Genomic DNA, 22,629 nt, shown 5'->3' on the forward strand with positions numbered 1-22,629 from the left:
CATTGACTTCCATAGTATTTTTTTCATACAATGGAAGTCAATGGCAACCACCAACTGTTTGATTACCAGCAATCTTCAAAATATCTTCTATGTTCAACATAAGAAAGCAACTCATACAAGTTTGGAACGACATGAGGGTGTGCAAATGATAACAGAATTTTCATTTCTGGGTGAACTATTCCTAAAATATCCACTTAATAATTGCAGAACTCCACTGGAACATCTGTTTCAGACAAACAGTAGTCTATTAACCCTCTCAGATGGATGAGGGAGATATTTATTAATGATTAAGGATTATTTAATCTCTTAAAATTAAACAAAATAATGCACATTGTACAAAACACCACTTGCTTGTGATTTAATTGAATGCTCACTGGCTGTAAATGGTTTTCTGCTTCCGAGACTCTTTACTAGCTAAATGGCTATTAGCTACTCAGCTCCATATCTTCCCATTCTATTCCCCCTGATGTTCCTGAGAGATTATTCCTACTTTTTCTCCACATCTATCTCTTTCCTTTTCCATAATCCCCACACCACTCCAATTTCCAAATATGTAAATCACATTCCATTCAGCAGTACTACATAACACTGACTGGATCTGCATCAAATGTTTCGTTAGCTGCTTAAAAGCCTGTCACAACTGAAGTGAGCTTAAAGACACCGCTCTCAGCTCCATTCCTCCAAGTGCTGTCATCTTAGAATTCCTTGCTCGTTTCATCGTAAGAATGTAGATTGACGCATAGCATTAAACATGTCTGTTAGCGCTGACCAGAGACCGAAGAGTAATTACAAAGCTAATCAGTTTCGACAGGACTCCATTCACTCACGCATGTGCAGACTCCAATGCATCCGCACACACACAAAGCAGAAATAGGGATCTACAAATGACTGCTTGATTAAAACACTCGGTTTTCAAGAAGGCCGGAGAGATCTGAGGAATTGCAGGGCTCAGGAATTCACTGAAAAGTTTAATTAAATAGTGTGTTTGGCTGATTAAATGGGTGCATCCTTTTCATTAAACCTAGAAATCTTCAGCTCTGTTTTTGAGGGTCGAGAGGTTGTAAAGAAAAGAATAATGAACAAATTTATCTTGATCTCCAGCATAAAGGTATCATTGGGCCCCCACGAAACACACAAACACCCTCTTCCTAATAGGTCTATTCTAGGCAGTCTCTTTCAAGGTAAGCTGTTTAATATATACTGTATATATATATATATATATATATATATATATATATATATATGCATGCATTTAGAAAGCTTTTTCAAGGTTTAATCATAGCAACAACAAGCATACTCATTTCCACAGTAATTTTCAGGTGGGCTTCACTCCCTTGAAATCACTTTTCACCCACTGGAAGTGCAATGACATTTTCATAATGCCAGCCTTGGAATGGCATCTCATTTAAAACATTTAACTCTGTGTTAAAATTCACCCTTCCTTCATAACATCTCCCACGCTTGAGATTTAGAGTTGACTCAAATTTTCACGCTTCAGGTGAGGAGGAACTCAGATATCCAAGTTAAATGCCAATATGGCTCACCTTTGTTTAACCTTTGCTTCCGCAGTATTGTAGTAATTAACCTAGAGGACAACAGAGCTAATCTTGTGTTATTGCAGCGGCTGCTCTCACAGATGTTTCCTCTTTATGAATCGTTGATCTTATTTTCTCTATCGGAATAATTAATGTGCAAATGGATAGGTTGCATTAATGAAGAGAGAAACAACTTCAAGAAGATCCACGGCCCTTTTGATTAATTTAATGCATCCTCGCTAAATACAGGTTTTTTAAAAAAAAAAATCGTACTGATTTTAATATATTGAAATACATTAATATATGGGTCAAAGACGTTAAGATGTCCGCATCAAAATAAATGTACAAAAGTGATTTTGTGTCCATAGAAAGCACATTAAATGTAAGTAAAATGTCTACTTTTAAGGTTTCAAATAAGTTTTTGGAGAATAAAATGTCAAGATTTGGTTGAAATAATGTTACATTGTCATTCAGTGTAACACAATATTTATGCAAAAATTCAAACAACATGCTTATTCTGACATTTACATATTAAAATATCTAAATGAATAATGGAGCATACTACATTTTATTGTGTTTTAAATTAGTAAAAAATTCTTACTGACAAATGGGCAAAACCTAGGAAAGTGGCAAATGTTAAAAATGTAAAATTACAACTCATTAGTATTTGGGGTGAAAGTAATTAGTCTTTTAATATGTCATAAATTGATTTTTGCTGTATACGCCAGGCTTGTTACACTGAATGACATTTTACTGGGTGTCTTCTGTAAATCAGGGGAAAATGTATGATATTTATTTTTTGCTCAGAAAAACAAAAACAAAATTGCAATTAGCCTAAATAAAACAGAAAACTTTTTGATTTTTTTTTTTTTTTTTGGCTACGACAGTTTAAAGCAGTATTACACTTTTTTTGTGCTTAAACACTTGCTCGTCTTTGACCCATATTTTTTTTTTTAGAATTAAAACATACATTTTAATTTTACATTTTGATGAAGAAATAAAAAAGGGAAAATGTACTGTATTTCTCCCCCTCTCCAGAATATGTGTATAATAGAACAGGATAGTGAAGACAGTAAAATCCCTCCAATTAGTGTTCACATACAAGACAGACGCCCGCAATCGAGTTGCGTCAACTATATCAAGTAATTACTTTAGTGTCAGTGTTAATCCACATGTCACACAGTGTGTACGTTTTCTCTAGTTCACCTGATATGGTGTTTCTGTGTGTGCGTTTGTAATAATGCACATCAATTTCATGTTTTACTTTGTAAAAAGAGTATCTCAGAGCCTTTGGCATAAGTCATAACTGGACAGATCAGGTAATAGGGCTCGACGGCTCATTGTATGCAATGCTCAGTGACAAACTGACCTTCCCTGCTGCTGAGTCAATTACAGTTCAATTAGGACACAGACCCCACTGTGGCCCTGAGCTCTGCAGCAGGAAGCATATGGCAGCTATATACAGCCAGTCCAGCTCTGGCTCAGCAGGAAACTGTCGCACATACACTTATGAACCCAAGTGGAAATGAAAGAATCAATAAAAATTTAGTTTCTATAGCCTTCAAATGAGATCTGTGCGGAGCTGCTGGATTGAACATCTGTTCTTGTAATTTCCTTGGTGGCTGGAGAAAGCTAGGTCTTAAATAAGATGAGGTATAGGCCTATAATTGGTAAAGTGTATGGAAAACAGAGCGAGTGCAATTACAGATACATCCAAGGGCTTTGAAATTGACTTTCTGGCTTCAATAGAGTCCACTACGTACATGACAGTTCAGTGTCCAAACATTGCATTCACTAAACACCAAATGCAGGTAAAATTAGCTTTGGTGATTATTTTACATACGCATTCTTTTAATAGAAACGCAACGTAATACATAGTTTAATTAAAAATGTATTAATTGATAGTCTAACACACTTGTGTGTCTTCTAATAACATTTATCTCAAGAGAAAATAACCTAAAAACATTTACTTGTTTTGTTCATTAGTAATGTCATTTCATACCATTAATAATAAATAACATTAATAATAATAATAATAATAAATGTTATTGATAATTTATTATTATTGTCAGCACTATTTTAGTTGACATAGACAATTTATAATAAAAGAAAAACAATCTACTAAATAAAACATGCTAGACTTCCAACAACAACAACAATAATGTTATTATTATTATTGTTGTTGTTGTTGTTGTTGTTGTTGTTAAATGGCACAATAATTGCCTGACTGCTTTAAGACCAAACAGAAGAATCTGTCAGACGGTCGCATTGCAAGCCAGCAGTAAGTGATTAAACCACCAACATGAAAATATGAGGAACAAAATCATATGTCAGATATAGTTTCAGGTGAGATCTCATACATAAAGCTGCGAGTCACACAGCGACATACACTGGAGAAAACAGTGGAATAATTGCATTGCCTAAAGGAGGAAAATATGGCTTCTGTTTTAAAAATAATGTAAAATGCAATTTTGCGGCCAGTAAGGAAGATTTATGGCCATTAAATTCACCCTCCATTGGCCAGTGCAGCAAAAATGTAATATTGGACCTTGTGCGAGTGCATTAAAAATAGGATCCATGCCTTCTCCTATAGCTGAGATGAAAGCAAACTGCCACATTGAGGACCTCTTTTAGTGACAGCATCCGTCATTCAATATCTCAACATCTGACGAACAGCAAAGACTTACAGCAGTAAAACTGAAGATAAAGATGAAGAGAGAAAGAGAGACAGTCTATTAGTCTTTGAGCTAATTTCCAGACAGATTGAAATACTGTTGTTTTCATGTGTGCCACACTAATGAGAGTTTCTGCATAAAAAACAGAGCGGGAAGTGGGTTTCAAAGTGCTTCACTTAAAGCAAACTCAACATGTTTTTGAGTTGTCTTTGATTGTCTTTTCTTTCATCTGTTCTTCAGAGTCCCATTGTGATTCTTAGCCGTGAGGCCTGAAAACTGGGCTCAGGATCTTTGAGAGCTGGAGTCACTGTTTCAACTCTCATTTGAAACAACAGAGAGAAATGCTCAGACAAATGTCGACACTTTAACCTTGTTTTTATAAAGCGATCTTGTTTTATCTGTGAACGCCACAGGGTTTATGAAAGATTAGACAGTGAGCTAGCAGTGATAGATTGGGAAGTGGTCCTTCAGCTATAGTGACATGTAAAATCAAATCAATTAAAAAATTGTATGAATAAAAATATAAAGTTTTTTTATTTATTTTTTATGAGCCTGTCAGAATTTTAACAGCTAGTGTGATGTCCCATTATTCCATTAACATGCATTGGGTTGTTTGAATTGAATGCATTGTACAGAAACCCCCAGTACTGGTATAGACCCTGTATCCTGCCAAACTTATGATGCCTTTGAAGGGCCAGACAGGACCAGCTGCTGTCAGTCCTTTGAAGCCTCTACTTCATCACTGCACTTCACAAAGTCCTGGACCTCTCCATTGGACGTTCCACAGCTGCATAATTGCAATGTGATGCAAAGAAAATTCCTTCTGCTATAATCAAGAAAACGGTCTATACTGCAAGCAGCAGAACATTATACTCAATGCATGCAAATTACATCAACTGCAAAAAGAAATGCTCAATATTAAAAACGGGTGCTTATATGCAAATAAAAGGTACTGTACAGATTTTTCATATGATGTGAATTAAAAAAATAATTTTGTTGCTTTTAAAAAAACAACTATTGTAGAATTATTTTAGAGTCACTCTCTGTGTCTGTGTTTCAATAAAGCATCTTTTGAAACAGTCCATTATTGGAGTATCCTAGTAAGAAATCAACTGAAGCAAACAGAAATGTCAAACACACTCACTCTACACCTCTTCAGATGTGTCTAGTCTACTGTAAATCATTCTCACTAAACATCAATTTATTTTTGCACAGCAGATGCTGAGACTTTCTCATATGATGGTTGATACCAGGAACCTTCAAGTGTGTGGCAAATCAAATCAATGATCAAATAAACCAAGAGACTGGAGAAGCACAAACTACAATAACACTCATCGATGGGCTTCAGCCCCCTGACTGCACTTTGGATAACTTGTCTTTACAGCTAACATGGATTTATTGTTTAATACATCTGTCATCCTTTCTGACATAAAGCATGCACCTGTAATGAAAGTGACAGCGCATTCAAGATATGCTTTTATCAGTATCTGGGTTCCCTGAGAATCAAATAGACAACCAGTGCTGCCAAAAGGCTACAAGAACATTTGACCTTTTTCACTGCTACTTTCGATTTATCAGACATTTATTAGTAACCACAAACCACAAACGAGGAACACATTTATCACCAGAAAGTGCACAACTATAAGTCAAGCCTGTTTTTGAATAAGTGCCGTTTTCAGTCACTTATACGACTGCGTACAAAGCTGCCAAAGGTGGAAGACCACCATCATGTTAACTAGACACATTTTGTGTTGTTAGAGCTTGAGTCCCACAGAAGGCTTGTATAATGAGTTTTCTGATGTATAGTGTATAATCTAAGTTGCATTTGTAATGATTTTGGCAGGTGGCAGTTTACAGAGGACTGTGTCTGTTTGGACCACAATGACCACTTGGCCTCTGTTAAGTGAGACGCTGAGGGCAACCCAACAGTATTAATTATTCAGTAGTGGGCTTTTCATAATTAAACTTGGGAAGCAGTCTGCAGTGAGTTTGTGGAGTTTTCATGTGGAATCTATGTGTGTGCATGAGTGCATGCTTCGGTTTACACTGGATCCCCTGCAGGCTGAGCGTCGTAATGAGGTTAATTAGCAGATTTAAAGATATGATACAGACAGACGCGTGTGTGAATAGCAATGAGCGCACCAGCACTCTATGTTTGGAATGATTTCTGTGGAGAGGAAACAACGCAAGTCGTACTCGGTCTCACAAACATGCATCCACAGACACTTTAGACTCTTTTATACACCCATTACAAGTGGGAATTTAATCTTTTCCCTCAAAACTTCATCTGACTCTCCCAAAACCAAACCGATGCTTTTCACAGTGGAGAAGTGTAGTTGGGAAAAGCTTTCGAAATATAAGCGTAGTTGTAATTATATCCATTATTACTGAACAGAACTCCCAGAACAACGAGCGGAACATCGGAGCAACACGGCAGCACACCTGACATTAAACACAACAGCACAACTGAAATCATTTCTTGACAATAACAGCATAAATGCTTGCTCTGAGATCAAAAATAAACTCATTTAAATTGCTAAAAGACCAATGTGCATGTGTTATGTGGTGTGCCTGACCCCTTTATTTAAAATCAATTAACATAATTACCCCAGCAAAACCCTGATTACTAAGTGCCCCCAACTACTGTTCCCATTCATATAAATTATGAAAACAATAGCATTAATTATGAATCAAGCTCTGGGCTTTAAACATTCACATCACACTCACATCACACACTCATTCAATCTTCCGTCACTAATGTGCACTTGTAACACGGGAATCACATGTTCACGCCACACATTGCATTCTTCTCTCACAATGGATCTGAACAAAGCACCGATGGGCCCATTCCGAATGCATGACCCTCAGAGCAATAAAATGAACACACAAATATTTTATGGCGGTATAGATGGATACACACACAAATCCGTCACAACATAGATCTGTCAAAGTGACAGCGAGAGTACAAAGGGAGATGGACAAAAAAAGAACAGAGAGAGATCCAGTACAATCTGAAAGTGGACAAAAATTAAACAATGAGACAAAAAAATTAAACATGAAAGGATGATAGAAGGACAAATGTACATGTAAAAGGATAGAAGATAAATGTACAGTCTGATAGTTAGGCAGATTGACAGACTGTGTGATGGTTGGACAGATGATAGATAGAAAGAAAGATAATTTCATTGATTCTTAGGTAGAAGGACAGATGGACAGATGGATAGATAGACAGACAGACAGACAGATAGACAGATAGATAGATAGATAGATAGATAGATAGATAGATAGATAGATAGATAGATAGATAGATAGATAGATAGATAGATAGATAGATGGATGGATAGATGGAAAGAGAGGGACAAAAGCTGATAAGAAATTAGTTTGAGGGAGGTGACCCTGAAAATTTGAGCCATTAGAAGCCCATCTGTGAAAACCACAGGTAAGATGTCGCCTGCTTTAACTTTAGTGGACATTTAATTAAAAGCATGGCAGGAAAAGACAGTAGCCATATGTCTCATGATCAGATGTGTTACAATTCAAGATGAAGTCATGGGTAGACTGATACACCAACTCTTGAAACCAAAACACATGCTTTTCAATTTTGTTTGTTTTCAACATCTGTTTATCTCCGCCTGCTGTTTTTGTCACTTTCTCCTTCAGTCTCAAAGGAGGGAGGCTTTATCGGCTCACTAAATGAGTCTATTGAAACTTCCTGGCTGCCTAAACAATCTGAAACTGACAGTCATAGTATTACAAAAACAAAAAGATCTAGTCAATTCAAAATCATTTCTCCTAGACACAACTGAGAGTAAATTTTCATTAAAGGTGAAGTTTTTAATTCCTGTGTCACTAGCAAAAATGACTGTTTTCAGTTTCCATGAACACTCAATCTAAAACAATCAGTCCTGCGACCAAGTGTACAATAATAGTTGACTGAAAGTTATGGCACCAGGCGAATCAGACACTCAAATGAATCACAGTGTTTGCAAAATTTGGAGAACTTTACAGACAAATGGCTTGCTTTAGATTATTCTTTACATTAATCTGGAATAAGAAAACAAAATTTTGCATCACACAACATTAACAAAAAAAGACAGCATTTGCTATTTTTTTTGCAACACTAATCTCACATGCGAGTTCCAGAAGAGATCTCAACAATGTCACAAATGCTTCGGATTTACAGAAAGTCAGAGATCTCCCTATGAACTACCAAAAAACAACTCATCCGAGCTATGCAGCCTACATTCATTTCATAACTTTATACTCTTACTACAGTATACGACAATAACTGCCTCATTTATGTCCCCTAGAGCAGTTTCAAACAAACATCTAAGCAAAAGTTGATACTTCATAGAACCATATAACTGAGGCTATAAAAGAGCAGCCTTGAGCAATAATATGAGAAATATACAGACTTACAGATTGTAGATTATCATCCATCAAAAATGTCAAACATCTAAACATGCCCAGGATCTTATACCTCTCTCTCTCTCTCTCTCTCTCTCTCTCTCTCTCTCTCTCACACACACACACACACACACACACACACACACACACACACACACACAGCCTTACCTGTCTGTCCTCCAGCTTCCTGTGAGTTCTCCAGACTGTGAGATGTGAGCAGAAGAAGGGGAGTGAAAAAGGAGAAGGACAGGGGGCTGAAAGAGAGAGATAACATAAAGGAGGATGGAGAAAAAGTGTCAAATAATGAGGAAGAGCAAAAAAGAGTGCGAGAGAATGACTGATTAATGTGCGTGAAAGACAGATAGAGAATATTATCCCAGTGGGCATCCCTTGCAGAAGATAAAGTGGCAGAGAGGAGAGAGAGACAGAGAGGTGGTGTACGGACACTGGCAGCACTATCTCTCTCTCTCTCTCTCTCGCTCGTTCGCTCTCCCTCTCTCTCTTTCACTCTGCCAACACTCAACTCCCCCTCCACCCCTTCCTCTATCTCTTTGTCAAATAATGGATCGGGCTCTAAAGAGTTTAACGCTATGATATTCTCATGCATTTTATCAGATCACAAACCTTTCTTGTTAGAATTTGTACTGAAGATGCTGCTAATCTCCTAAAATATCAAAATCACATCCTTAGCGGTGCTTTCTAAGTCAAGCTTTACTAATGCTCATAGTTTGGGGTTAATGCTAAGTATTAAAATTACTCATCCTGCAAGGCTTACACCACAGACATGTATGATACCCCAAATCGTTTAGTTAACATACTTATTATTTTCGCCTAGCAGATGCTAAAAGGCTAAAATGGTAAAAAAAAAAAAAAAAATTCCCACAGAATTGTTTTGGCCACAGACGTTATAAAATGGCCAGATTGATGCAGTTTTTACTTGCTAGGCTGACAAAAAGTAAATTTTTTGTTTGATCTGTCCCAGAAGTCTAACAGCATTCATCAATGCCAAAATTATTGAAAAGACCAATAAAATCAAAGACTTAAAACATGACATAACGAACAGGATTTCCAGATTTACGCTTTATTTTGTAACGGTGAAAGAGTTTGATGTAAATATTTAATATTTGATCAGTGTTTTATGATAGAAAAACCAATAGTTATATCCAGTGATGCTGTTTTAAAATTGAAAATATAAGCTGAATCATGATTACATGATTCATGTAATTCTTTACTGTGATGAGACAAATCATTTGACCATTTTGCATTTTTAGCATATTAGACATGAATAAGAGTGAATGTGTGCATATTTTAAAATAAACCATGAACCTGGGTCTCAAATTTGTTTTATAAAGTATACCTATATTTTTAATGACAGATCTGTATAATAACAAGACGAGTAGTATTTCATTGCCTGAAATTGGCCTGACTACCCTCCATAAAACACATAAAACAAGCCCTGAACAGTATTAAATGATTTGTAGATTATATTAATATAGCTTAAAGTTTATAAATTGGTTTGTAATGGTACTGTTTATGCATTTTTGTTGCACTATCATTGTTCTGACCGACAGGTGCCAACAGCATGGTGTGATTCACAATTCAAAACAGTGAATCATTTAGCGATGCACCCATCATTAACAACCACCCTGAACAATTTAGCAACCAAAAACAAAAACAAATCTATCTATCTATCTATCTATCTATCTATCTATCTATCTATCTATCTATCTATCTATCTATTGTGTATTTTCAGACGCTGTGTAATTTAGGTGTAAATATTTTCTCTGACAGTGATTCACTTTGATTATCATCACAAATTATGTGATGAATCATGCTTAGCTTATTTGATTCAGTTTTATTTGGATATTGTGGTGTGATTCATATTTCTTAAAAAAATGCAGCAAACACAAATGTAACTGGAGGGACATAACAGAGTATTCTCACAAACAATACACCAGACTGTACATTATACAGCCCCCCCCCCCCAAAAGTAATAATTATTTAATTTATTATTGTTATTCATAAATTGGATACAAAATGAATATGCACTGCATCAGATGTTAATAATGAATTTTAAATTCTGTAATTGATGCATTTAAGTTTTTTTTTTCTAATGTCAGTATAGATTTTTCACCCCTACAGTTGACTTGAAAATCACTCATGAAGAGATCCTGATTCATATCTATATTCTGTACCACAAGCATCCTTATCACTGCCATCTGAAGTGTAAAACCCATCTGGTGGGAGCTTATCATGCACACGCCAGAACACAGTTGCTTATTTCTTAAATCTTAGAAAGCAAATTCAACAAGGACTGACATATCAAGAAATCGTAAGTGACTGATGGCATACACTTATGAATATGCACTTACACATTACTTCCAAGACAATGTTGGGACACTTAATGAATGATTGTCTCTCTCAACACTGACCTTAAATCTTGAACAACGTTATGAATCTGTTTATTTCACATCACAGGGTCATGTTTGATCAGGCCTGCTGGTGATCATATCCATCTTTATGTAACTCCGAATGTTAATCAGGGAATCGTGCATTTCTCTTACCCAAAACTTCAGATGGACCATTGTGCATCCATGACAACGACACCCAGGAGGTGATAATTCAGACTAAAGGGCAGCACCCAGAGGCCAAAAAATATAATGTATGAATGTGAGATATGAAACCCAGTAACAGCTTTTTACGTACAAGATTAAAGCTTAGAAACCATCACAGAATAATTAGTCACGGCTGCTCTTTATCCAGGCACATTAATAAAACACTGGTGCTCTCTCTCTCTCTCTCTCTCTCAAGTATAGCCTATCAACTGCTGTTTCTGTTTCTTACCTTGACCAAATAACTTCTATTGATAATATTATATTATCCACCCACTTCTCTTCCACAGTCTTTGCCTTGACTGACTGTCAATGTTTTTGTGGACTGCATTCATAAAACTACATAAAAAAATACATAAAATTAAATATTTTGATTATAATATTATATTAAAAATTCTTATTGTTATCATATAACATATAGTCAACACAGAAAATCTCTCTCTATCTCTTTCTCTCTTTCTCTCACTCACGCAAAATACCAAATATTATGAGATTATAATACTATACTATAATTCAATCCACAATTTTATATACTTTTAATTATTGTAACCGCATACATATACATATATTGCGGTCTTATTGACTTTGTTATTACGTTTCAGGCAGCTTACCTTCATTTCACACAGGTGTCCTAACAGAGACACCACAGATGTGTTTTCTCACATTTACTGTTTGCAAGGTATTCTGTCTTCATTTTTTGCAACAGCGTCCTCGTGTGGTGGATATGCAATACAACCGGCAACATACTTCTAAAGGTAACTTTTCTCAATAAATGCATGTTGACGCTGTAGAATGTGTGTATATTTGACTAAATTAAACAGTTTGACCATTCAAGTGAGACTGAAGAAGTTAACAGAACCGTAGGCAGAGGTTTCTTACTTTAAATGATTGGGTTTAGCTCTAGCGCGCATCAATGCCATATATGTCTCTGTTTGATAGAAGTTAGTTAAACAGCGTTGACGTCAGAGGAAGGGTGTAGCTCATTTCTAATGTCGAGTCTAGCCTGTCCACTCTGTTCCGCCGCTTTCACTAATGTTCCGTATTAACCCAAAACAACCACAAGAGGGCTCATAGTCAGTGCTTACCAAGAGATCACAATACAATTTTTTTTAAACACACACAAATATATGTATGTACATTTTTAATTAATATACAGTAAATGCATGTGAATTTCTTAGATGCCTTTGCGTCTGAGTGTGTTATATAAAATATAACACTTGATTATATAGCATTTACTGTTTCTGATATTTTTTATTCGACGAATGACATTTAAATTGTCGAATGACAATGATATGATATGATATGATATGCTATATAGTGGCCAAATAAAGTTTAAAAGTTCTGCATAGCTGTGGAGCTGATCAAAGTAACTAATCAGAAGTCAAGCCGAGCAGCACGTGACCTTAACACGGAAGACCAAGCAGAGTGGACAGTCTGTTTTTGTTCAGGAAAACATCTTTGTCGAGAGAGGGAAAAAAAGTGGAAAAGCAACAGATCCGAGGGGCGTCTTATGTTGTCGAATCGAATCGGAATCATCTCTCAGGATAAGCTGTGCTGAAGGGGATGCTGGGGGTGTCACAGATGACGGGCAGGTACAATGTTTGAAATAGATTTATTTTTAATTGTTGCTGTTATGGAGAAATATCCAGTCAAAGATGCATCAGATATATAAACAATGTAATACCGGTATTCTCATTATTTTTTCCACCCAACTGATTGTTTTCTGACTAACTGCTAGCGTTAAGTAACGTTATATATTTATTATTGAGAGAATAACTATAATATCATGGATTTCTAGATGAGGGCGGATGCTAAGCTAATTAGCCTCCCTAGTGGAGTTTTGTGTAACGTTAGTCTGTGCTGTTGGGAGACATTCCTGAGCTAAATGCTCCCACAGACTGTCAGATCCTCAGGGAAATGTGGATAGAATTTGCTTCCTGAGATGTTAAGCTCCTTTAAACTCACACTTTTCATGTCTAAACAATGTAAAGGGATGCAAACAACGTAGAATTTTAAGACACGACCCTATACGGTTTCACTGATACAAAATATAACGTTAGAGTAAATTAATATTTTTATTCAGCAACGATGCATTCAAGTGATCAAAAGTGATTTCTTGATTTCACAGTTGATAGAAATGTATACTTCACAGCTGAAAGGCATTTATAATTTTACAAGAGATAACTATTATAAGGTTCACGTGACACTGAAGACTGGAGTAATGATGCTGAAAATTCAGCTTTGTATCACAGGAATAAATAACATTTGAAAATTCAAATAGAAAGCAGTTGTTTTAAATTGAAATAATATTTCACAGTATTACCATTTTTCCCTGTGCTTTTGGTGAGCCTAAAAAACTTAAATGGACTCCACGCTTTTGAGTGGTATTATAAAAATATGCGATTCTGTGTTCAGAATTCCAGTTGAAGTATTTTGATAAATATTTACTAGCATGTCAATGGGGCTCTAAAGCCTTAAGAACGCTGGTGAAAACAATATTCAGATATAATTTTTTTTAAAACTACATTTGGAGTAAATAACATTTCACCAATTGATCGTGAAATTATTTTTGATATGGTTTGTTTAGGTTTTCAAATGTTAATAATGTATTGTATATGCTTATATGTCACCCTACTTGCAGACACAGATGCTGTGTTACAGACATAAGCAAGCCTTCAGCACACACACACACACACAGAGAGACAGATGGCTCAACTCCCACTTCCTCACACTGCAGTGTGAGACCTCAACTGTTGCTCTGTGAGCTCTTGCATATGATAAGAACTGACATGCAACAGTCTCCATCTCTTAAACACTAAAATGATCTATTTATAGATCTACAGTGTATTAGTACACAAGCAGATCTTCTCTGCTCTACTTCACTTCACCATATTAGGGAAAACAGCCTTAGAATCATCTGTCTGCTTTAACGCCATGACAGTGGTGAAGGGAATGAGGGGAAGTTGTAAAGACGGCCCTGTCCTCTAGTAGCCACATCACCTGTGATGTCATAGGGGAGAAATGTCTGTGGAATCAGTGAGTCACTTGAGATCACTGCCGGCCAAGTAACCACAGGCCACTACAGGCTCATTCTGTTTGTGTGATGTAAACATTGGTTGCCATCTTGCCTGCTCACTCTTAAATTAATATCCTGCAAAGTGCCAGCCTACATGGTATTTTTGAATAGATAAACATCACCTTACAGAGAAAGAGTAGGATGGCAAATGACAGTACTATAAGATGCTATTGATACAAATTTAATAATATGACACACAATAAACTGAGGAAATTTAATGAGGGTTTGTTTTACACTGTTTATTCAGAAATTAATCTGAAAACGTGTATTAAACATTGGCTCAGTTCTGTTTATTTTCTTAGCCAATGTCGGTAATTGCAAAACGAGCAATTGAAGATTCAGTATGATTTTTTAACATTTAAAAAAAAAAGTCCCTTATGCTCACCAAGGCTGCATTTAAAAAAAATAAATAAAAAATAAAGTAAAAACAGTAATATAGTGAAGGTTTTCTACTGTAATATATTTTCAAATGTATTTATTCCTGTGATACAAAGCTGTATTTTCAGCATCATTACCCCAGTCTTCAGTGTCACATGATTCTTCAGAAATCATTCTAATATGCTGATTTGTTGCTCAAGAAAAATGTATTATCAATGTTGGAAACAGTCGTGCTGCTTATTATTTTTGTGGAAACTAATGCATTGTTTTCAGGATTCTTTGATGAATGGAAAGGTCAAAAGCTTTTTTTGGTCACTTTTAATGCATTTTTGCTGAAGAAATGTATTTATGCTCATGCTCATAATGGCATGTTACATCTATAATCCCAACTAATCATTTCTCTTGACTTGATCTGTTTCTAACAGCAACATGGCCAATGCCTTGGCAAACGCCGCGTGCGAACGGTGTAAAAGCGGATTTGCCCCAGCGGAGAAGATCGTCAACAGCAATGGCGAGCTGTATCACGAACAGTGCTTCGTCTGTGCCCAGTGTTTCCAGCAGTTTCCTGAAGGGCTCTTTTATGAGGTACTTGCATTAAACCTGTCATGTCGCATTTAATCTTGAAGCCAGTGTAAAAGGGTGATTTCCCTTGTTTTTTTGTTTTTTTTTTCAGTAAATTTTAGGAAAACCCTGAGGTCCACTTGGTTAGATTTGTTTAGTAATGTACGAGAAATATAATAAATAACACAATAATTCTGCTCATAAGATCCACACACATGAAAAATTGTGTGTGTGTCTATATATATATTAGAAACACACACATTCATTACCATTTTCCACCCTCTCTGACACTTTGCATTTTATTTTTGTTACCTGAAAACTTGAGAGAAAGCTCATTTTAGTTAAATGATTTTTTATTTTGGATTGGCTGAAGCGTTGAGTTGTGGCAGCAGTTGATTGACTTTGAGATGTATTCCCATTGGAGCTGATGTTATGTTTGATTGTCTTCCCTTCTGTCCATAGTTTGAGGGAAGGAAATACTGCGAGCATGATTTCCAGATGTTGTTTGCTCCCTGTTGTCACCAGTGTGGTAAGAGACGCACATGCACAAACATATGAACAGGTGATGTTATTGACTGTGCTAGTTAATTGTGAATTGTGTCCCTCATTTTCCCACAGGAGAGTTTATAATTGGGCGTGTGATTAAGGCCATGAATAACAGCTGGCACCCTGACTGTTTCTGCTGTGATATCTGCCAAGCTGTGCTAGCCGATGTTGGATTCGTCAAGAACGCCGGCCGGTGAGTTTACAGCCAATGAGGGGTGACCGTGAACATGTGACTGACAGACTGCATACATTGGGTTGGTCTATGATCAGCTTTTAATGGATTATCTTTGTTCTCATAATGATCTTAAATACACTTTAAAGTCCTAGGCTGCAAACCAGAATCATAAATTTGAGATGTTCTCTAGCTCAGCTGGTTGCATATGGGAACAAATGAATAACTTGAAATATGAATGAACAGGAAATGGCTCACCGTCCGAGTGTTCTTATTGGCTGATATGCACAAATCTGTGTTTTTTTTCCAGCCATCTCTGCCGTCCGTGTCATAACCGTGAGAAAGCTAGGGGCCTTGGGAAGTACGTCTGTCAGAAGTGTCACGCCATCATCGAGGAACAGCCCCTCATTTTCAAAAATGACCCCTACCATCCCGACCACTTCAACTGCAGTAACTGCGGGTCAGTACAGCACTAAGTGATTTCATCTGCTGTGTCCGTTTACTGAAAGTGATGTGAATTTGAGGTTGTGTGTTTTACAGTAAAGAGCTGACTGCCGATGCCCGTGAGCTAAAAGGGGAACTCTACTGCCTCCCCTGCCATGATAAGATGGGCGTTCCGATCTGCGGAGCCTGCAGGCGTCCTATTGAGGGCCGTGTGGTCAACGCCATGGGCAAGCAGTGGCATGTTGAGGTCTGTGTGTTTGGTTTAGATTTTTAAGAATGCACCATAATATATCTGAATATATACCTAAATAGGGATGCTAGGTTATTATAAAAACAACAACAACAAAAAAAAAACCTGTGTATTGGTCATAATGGCGGCCTTTGCAAGGTATCAAAGCAAACACAGTTGCTTATGTTTTAAGTGCATCTAAGCAGATCTGGACACAGGACATCGGTTCTGTTTATGAGAACTTGCTGTCTAATACACCTGCCATGGTCTATTATGTTTGTAATATTAATCAAACAATAATATAGAAGAAAAAGAGAAGCACTCCCTGCTCTCAGCTGGATAAGTTTGGATAACTCTGCAGGTAAACTGCAACGGCTCAGTGTATTAATGTGTATTAGATAATAATCATACAGTGAAAACTATGCCAGCTAATTTTGTTTTTATTAGTGAAATTACAGTTTCTGGATGTTTACTTGGATACTTCATTAATTAAGTACTAATCTTCAAGCACATATTATTAGATTTATTAGTCCGCTTTCTAAATTTTTTTTTTTGAAAAATTAAGGTTTCATGCTGTTGTCATTTAATTTGTGTATATTTTATTGATATTTAATCGTTTATATAAAGGAGTGTGTTTAAAAAAAAACAACATCAACAGCATATTATTTTTTGCTGTGCTACTAAAATGATTTTTACTCTTGAAATGTTGATATTGTGATGGTCCTATACCTAATTGACTAATGTTTTTATTATTACTAATTAACACAATATTATATAAAAAACTTTAATTCTGTGTTTTGAGCATTCGGTGTCCACTGTGTGAATAAAGATGCAATTGATCAAAAGTGACATTAAAGACTTTAAGAATTTTAGAAAAGATCTACATTTCAAACAAATGCCATTCTTGCATCACGGAAAAGAACAAAGTTGAGCATTTCAGAATGTTCTATAAAGGATCATTTTACACTAAAGACTGGAAATGTATCATTACAGAACAAAACAATTACATTTTATAATATATAACAGTAGAAAACGTATTTTAAAACAATTAAAAAAATCTTGAATGGTGTAGTGTGTAGTTGAACTGCATGCTCACTGCTTGTGTGTTTGTTCGTCTCTACAGCATTTTGTCTGTGCGAAGTGCGAGAAGCCTTTTCTGGGACACCGTCATTACGAGAGAAAAGGGCTTGCTTACTGCGAGACTCACTACAATCAGGTAACACATGCCTAAAACTGCTTTGAAAGTCCCTTTTGATCCAAAACAAAATGATTAAATAATGAAACTTTCAGCTTTTGATGTGAGACATCTGTTCTGTCTGTCTGCAGCTCTTTGGTGATGTTTGTTACCATTGCAACCGTGTGATCGAAGGAGATGGTAATCACTGTTTAATTGACATGATGTTGACATTTAGTTCCTAACCTTCACAGCTTTGATGTGCAGTTGTTTTGGCTACGGGTTCTGCTGTCACGAGTTGTGTAAAGTTGTTTTTGTGTTTTCTGTCAGTGGTGTCGGCTCTGAATAAGGCTTGGTGTGTGAATTGCTTCTCGTGCTCGACTTGTAACACCAAGCTCACCCTCAAGTAAGTGATATTACACATACGTACTCATCCTATATCACAATCTGTCCCTTTTCTGTTAGCGACTGTTTGGTAGCTGTGTTTAAATTTCTGCAGAAGTGCTTTAAATTGGATCTCTGCGCTGCTGTGATGTTCTTCTTTGGATCATTACTAACCTCTCTCAAGCAAACTATTTTATTCTCGACTTCTGTCCTATTCGAATCTCTACTTCGGTCTCTAATGCTAGCTCATTTCTCTTCCTCTCTCCTGCCTCAAACCGATTCCTCTTCCAATTTTCCATCCAATTTCTCCTCTTTTTGGCTCGTTCCTCCACTTTCCTCTTTCATTGTCCCTGACGGTGGCCCTGCAGGGACAGGTTTGTGGAAGTGGACCTGAAGCCAGTGTGTAAACACTGTTACGAACGCCTGCCGGACGAGCTGAAGAGGCGTTTGGCCAAACGTGAACGCGACTCTCATGAACGGCGAAAGAAAGTCATCGCCGTCTGTCTGTAACCCTTTTCTCTTTTTCCTTCTTCATGCTCATCTGCTTCACTCGTTCATTATCATTGGTTGGTGTCTTCAGCCTCACCATGTATTTATTTCTTCATCAACTTATTCCTGTACCAACAAGGGATGTAGCGATTAACCGCGAGCCAGTTGAAAATCGATTCAAATGTGTGAGATGCTAAGTAAATTGCGATTCACTGTCTTTAGAAAAGTTTAGTTTTTTTTTTTTTCATCTTGCCTCTGTATAGTGCATATTAAAGTTCATAAGTGCAGCTGCTTTACCTACAGTGGAAACCAAGGAAATGCTTTCAGCGCCACCTGCTGGCAAAGAGTGAATCTGTGTGTCTAATGTTTGTTTCATGCATTTTTATTTATAGTTTCACAAAGCTGAAGTCAAATCATTCTGATTTTGCTTTAAATTTCGAAATGATACAATCTAATTCAGATTAAAAACTGCTCATGTTGCAAGTATGCCGCATCTTTGTTTGGATCAAGATTAAAATGCAGTGGTTGCATTTAAATAGAAAGAGCACAGACAAAGCCATATTTTGTTTATATGAAGAGTTTTATTTTATTTGTGTTACTTATGATTTGAGCCTTGTTTTAAAATATAAACTTAGTTTTGTTATTTACATTTACATTATATTTACATCTTGTTATTTAGCAGATGCTTTTATCCAAAAAAAGAAGCTTTTATACTTGGAAAAATGAGGACAATAGTAGCAATCAAAACCAACAAAAGTGCAATAATATGCAAGTGCTATATTAGTAAATTCTTATATTGTGTTATATTTCAGTTTCACAAAGAAATGGTATCATTTTGTCCAAGCAATAATAAAAGGACACATTTAATTTTATAATTTGCCTTAAATCTCATTTTCAAATAGAAATCAAATAGAATCGCGAAATCAAAATTGTGAATTGAATCGTGAGTTGCTTCCATAGTACCAACTCTTTCCTGTATTTTTTTTTTTAATCATTATTGCTTAATTATGCACTTCTCATGTTTTCCCCCAATATAGAGGCTAAATATGCCTTTACAATCATCTAATGTTATTTTACTATTATTTACTATTACTTGTTATTTTAGATAACACTAGAATTTTAATAACACTGTTCAAAATCAATTTAAAATTTTCATTCTGTCCATTATACTTTAGTTGTAGCAAATTATGTCTTTGTCATTTAATTGTCTTTGATTTTTAATGTAGATATTAAAATGTGAAAATCAAATAAAAATTAAAAATCAGCCATTTATTGGTTACTAGCCATAATATCAAAATAATTATGTGGTTTTTCTTATCAACAAGAATTTTAACATTGATGCATAACTGTTCAACTCATCATTCTCATATTCTTAATGTTTTATGTCACCCCCCCCCCCCCCCATTTGGTCTCTCATACACCCAATGACACTGCCTTCCAAGTTTTTATTTAAAATAAACATCTATGATAAACATGAATGTATTTAAGTGCTAAAACCCTTTAGTATAGAATTTAATATTTAGAATTTGCTTGTATTTTAATATTTTAAGTTATTATTTTAGTTTAAGTAATTGTAGTACTTCAACCTGAATTTCTTTAATTTCAGTTTTCAAGGCAACATTTCTATTTGTTATTTCAGCTTTATTTCTATTATCAAAAAATACATATTTGTAATAGTCTGAGTTGGAATGGGATGCATACTTGTAGACCATATTTCTGGCCTGAATGTGTTAATATCACACTCCTAAAAGCAACATTTTTGTTTTAGGAACAAGTTTGTGGAGTTTGACATGAAGCCGGTGTGTAAGAAATGTTACGAGAAGTTTCCTCTGGAGCTGAAGAAGAGACTTAAGAAGCTGGCGGAGACTGTGGGCCGCAAGTAGATCTCCCCGCCCACAGGGGGGGGGGGGGGGGGGGGCAAAGGATGTCAATAGAACATGAACGGAGACCAAACTAAATCTGGACTGCTTATGATCTTGGATTAGACATCACTTGTGTCTTACTTTATTGTCGTAAATTTTACATTTATTTTTCTGGGACAGAAAGCAGCCAGCAGATTTTCTTTGGTCTCGGATCAAGATGTTCTTGTGTCTTAACACACTGCAACCAAAACCAAACCAAAAACTTTTATATTGTTTATTGATATATATGTACTTGCATGTTTATAAGGATAATCACGCTGTTCAGTTCAGCACATTTTTGCTTCATATACAATGCCACAGCTTTTTCTCGAGGCTGACCCCTTTCTGTGTCTGACCCAAGGCCCGGCTTTGATGTATTAGAGTTGTATTTGATATTTAATGTATGCTCAAGCCTCACGTTTTTCTGTCAGACGGGATCGAAAGTTAATGCATGATGTAATGAGCCTGGAGGAGCATGGCAAGCTCTAAACTCTTCGCTCGACTGAAAGTGCTCAGATTGTCTAACCTACTTCCCAGCTTAAATGATCTAGCTTTATTAAAGCCCTCCCTGTGTTCTCGAGATATGCAATAAATTAGACCACTTGTATATCTTCTGAGAGGTGTATGAGCAGAGAGGTTGATGTTGACTGTCTTGCATCATAAAATCCTCGTGTTTTTCATGTTGTTTTAAAAGTTGTCTTTTTTTTTTCTGGAGAACAATACCTTTGATGATATTCAAATCTAATGAACATGTGCCTTATGTATTGTTTATATGCATTGACAGCAATTACTTATGATTTCTGTAACAATTGACTGAACTTAAACATGATTTGGCTGTCCTTGATTTCTGTTCTAATCTGTTTTTAAGTATGAAAGACATTTTAAAATTGTACGATTTAACGTCACTGCATTTCTGCTTAATTCACATTATTATATTTTGTTAATTATACATGTAGCTATTTGCATTTTTATTTTTTTTTATAACAGTCCGACATTTCCTTGTAATTTACAGTATTTTTTAAGTGATAGCAAAAGTACTTCTTTGCAGTCTGCATTCACTGAATGTTGCATTTTGGCAAAATATATATTAATATGCTTGTTGACAGCTTTTAAATAACAAATCTCACTGTGTTCTGTATGAAACATCAAAATGTATTAATAAAGTATGCACTATTTCTGATGTCTTCACATTTTCTTTATAATGGACTTTTTTTATTAAGGTTACTGTATGCTAGTGTACTCTTTAAAAACATGTGCACAGCGAACTTTTAGCAAATATTGATATTTAAACAACCTACATGGATTTACAGTCAGCAATCTATAAAATTTAGCATTTAAATAAAATGCAAAACACAATAGTAAAATTGTAATAGGAGCAAAAATCACTATAAAAGTGTCATAAGATAGTTTATAGGACACATTCAGTATTCTTATTTTATGCAGTTATATGAACTGCATGAAATAAGAGACCAATGCATAACTTAGTACAAACCAATATATTTTGTTTCACATAGGAAAGAAAGTCAGAAAGCGAGTTATGAATTATTCATTTGAGATGGCGCTTCTTTGGGAATTTGCCACCAGGAGGCGCTGCAACACTGGACCAGAATCTTCGAACTGAAAGTTGCATTTCGTTTGGAAAAGACCCTCAATCCTCCACCAACATCTTCAATACTGTCTCTTTTGTGTATAGTTTTTCTTTCGCTTTAAACGGAGTTGAAGTGCAACATAGTTTAATTGTTTCATTCAAAAGATTGGGAGAATAGAACAGAAAAGCAACGCATATAAGCGCTCTGAGGTGGATTGAATTGAATAAACATCTACTCATTGTCACTGAACCGATGAACAGACTCGACGTCTTACCCTCTAGAGCTAAGCTTCTAAGTACGAATGAAACAATACCTCTGATTCCATTATTGTGGTTCAATAGCAGAAGTGAGAACAGTAGAAAAATATTATCTGGGTGTCGCCTCGCCTCTGTCATCATTTACAATGGCGGTAATTTACATTCAGCCGCGTTAATTTCTGTACGCTCTCGAGGGCTGC

General features: G+C 35.9%; 2 protein-coding genes across 3 annotated transcripts in view; one reads left to right on the forward strand and one right to left on the reverse strand.

The window, feature by feature from the left end:
* The window catches only part of LOC128022184 (thrombospondin type-1 domain-containing protein 7B-like), a 48,362-nt gene extending 36,169 nt beyond the window's left edge, over window positions 1-12,193 (reverse strand). The window contains exon 1 of the mRNA XM_052609491.1: window positions 11,841-12,193. The gene's annotated coding sequence lies outside the window, so the exon portion shown is untranslated. The remainder of the gene's footprint in view (window positions 1-11,840) is intronic.
* A 462-nt stretch (window positions 12,194-12,655) lies between these two features.
* On the forward strand, window positions 12,656-21,763 carry LOC128022185 (LIM and senescent cell antigen-like-containing domain protein 1). Of its 2 annotated transcripts, none has more exons than XM_052609493.1 (10): window positions 12,656-12,821; window positions 15,109-15,268; window positions 15,707-15,773; window positions 15,863-15,983; window positions 16,273-16,422; window positions 16,503-16,653; window positions 17,759-17,851; window positions 17,962-18,010; window positions 18,140-18,215; window positions 20,451-21,763. In XM_052609493.1, the coding sequence occupies exons 1-10, from the start codon at window positions 12,793-12,795 to the stop codon at window positions 20,563-20,565; spliced, it is 1,011 nt and encodes a 336-aa protein (XP_052465453.1). In that variant the 5' UTR covers window positions 12,656-12,792; the 3' UTR covers window positions 20,566-21,763. The 2 variants fall into 2 exon arrangements, with proteins under 2 accessions (XP_052465453.1, XP_052465452.1); XM_052609492.1 differs by lacking the exon at window positions 20,451-21,763 and adding an exon at window positions 18,562-19,730.
* Window positions 21,764-22,629: the final 866 nt, after the last annotated feature.

The sequence above is a fragment of the Carassius gibelio genome, chromosome A11 (genome assembly GCF_023724105.1).
Source record: "Carassius gibelio isolate Cgi1373 ecotype wild population from Czech Republic chromosome A11, carGib1.2-hapl.c, whole genome shotgun sequence".
Classification (NCBI taxonomy): Eukaryota; Metazoa; Chordata; class Actinopteri; order Cypriniformes; family Cyprinidae; genus Carassius; species Carassius gibelio.

Coding starts and splice junctions, on each gene's coding strand:
- LOC128022185 (XM_052609492.1), top strand. CDS start 12,793: ATGCTGGGGGTGTCACAGATGACGGGCAG. Junction 15,774..15,862: donor TCCCTGTTGTCACCAGTGTG/GTAAGAGACGCA, acceptor ATTTTCCCACAG/GAGAGTTTATAATTGGGCGT. Junction 17,852..17,961: donor GCGAGACTCACTACAATCAG/GTAACACATGCC, acceptor GTCTGTCTGCAG/CTCTTTGGTGATGTTTGTTA.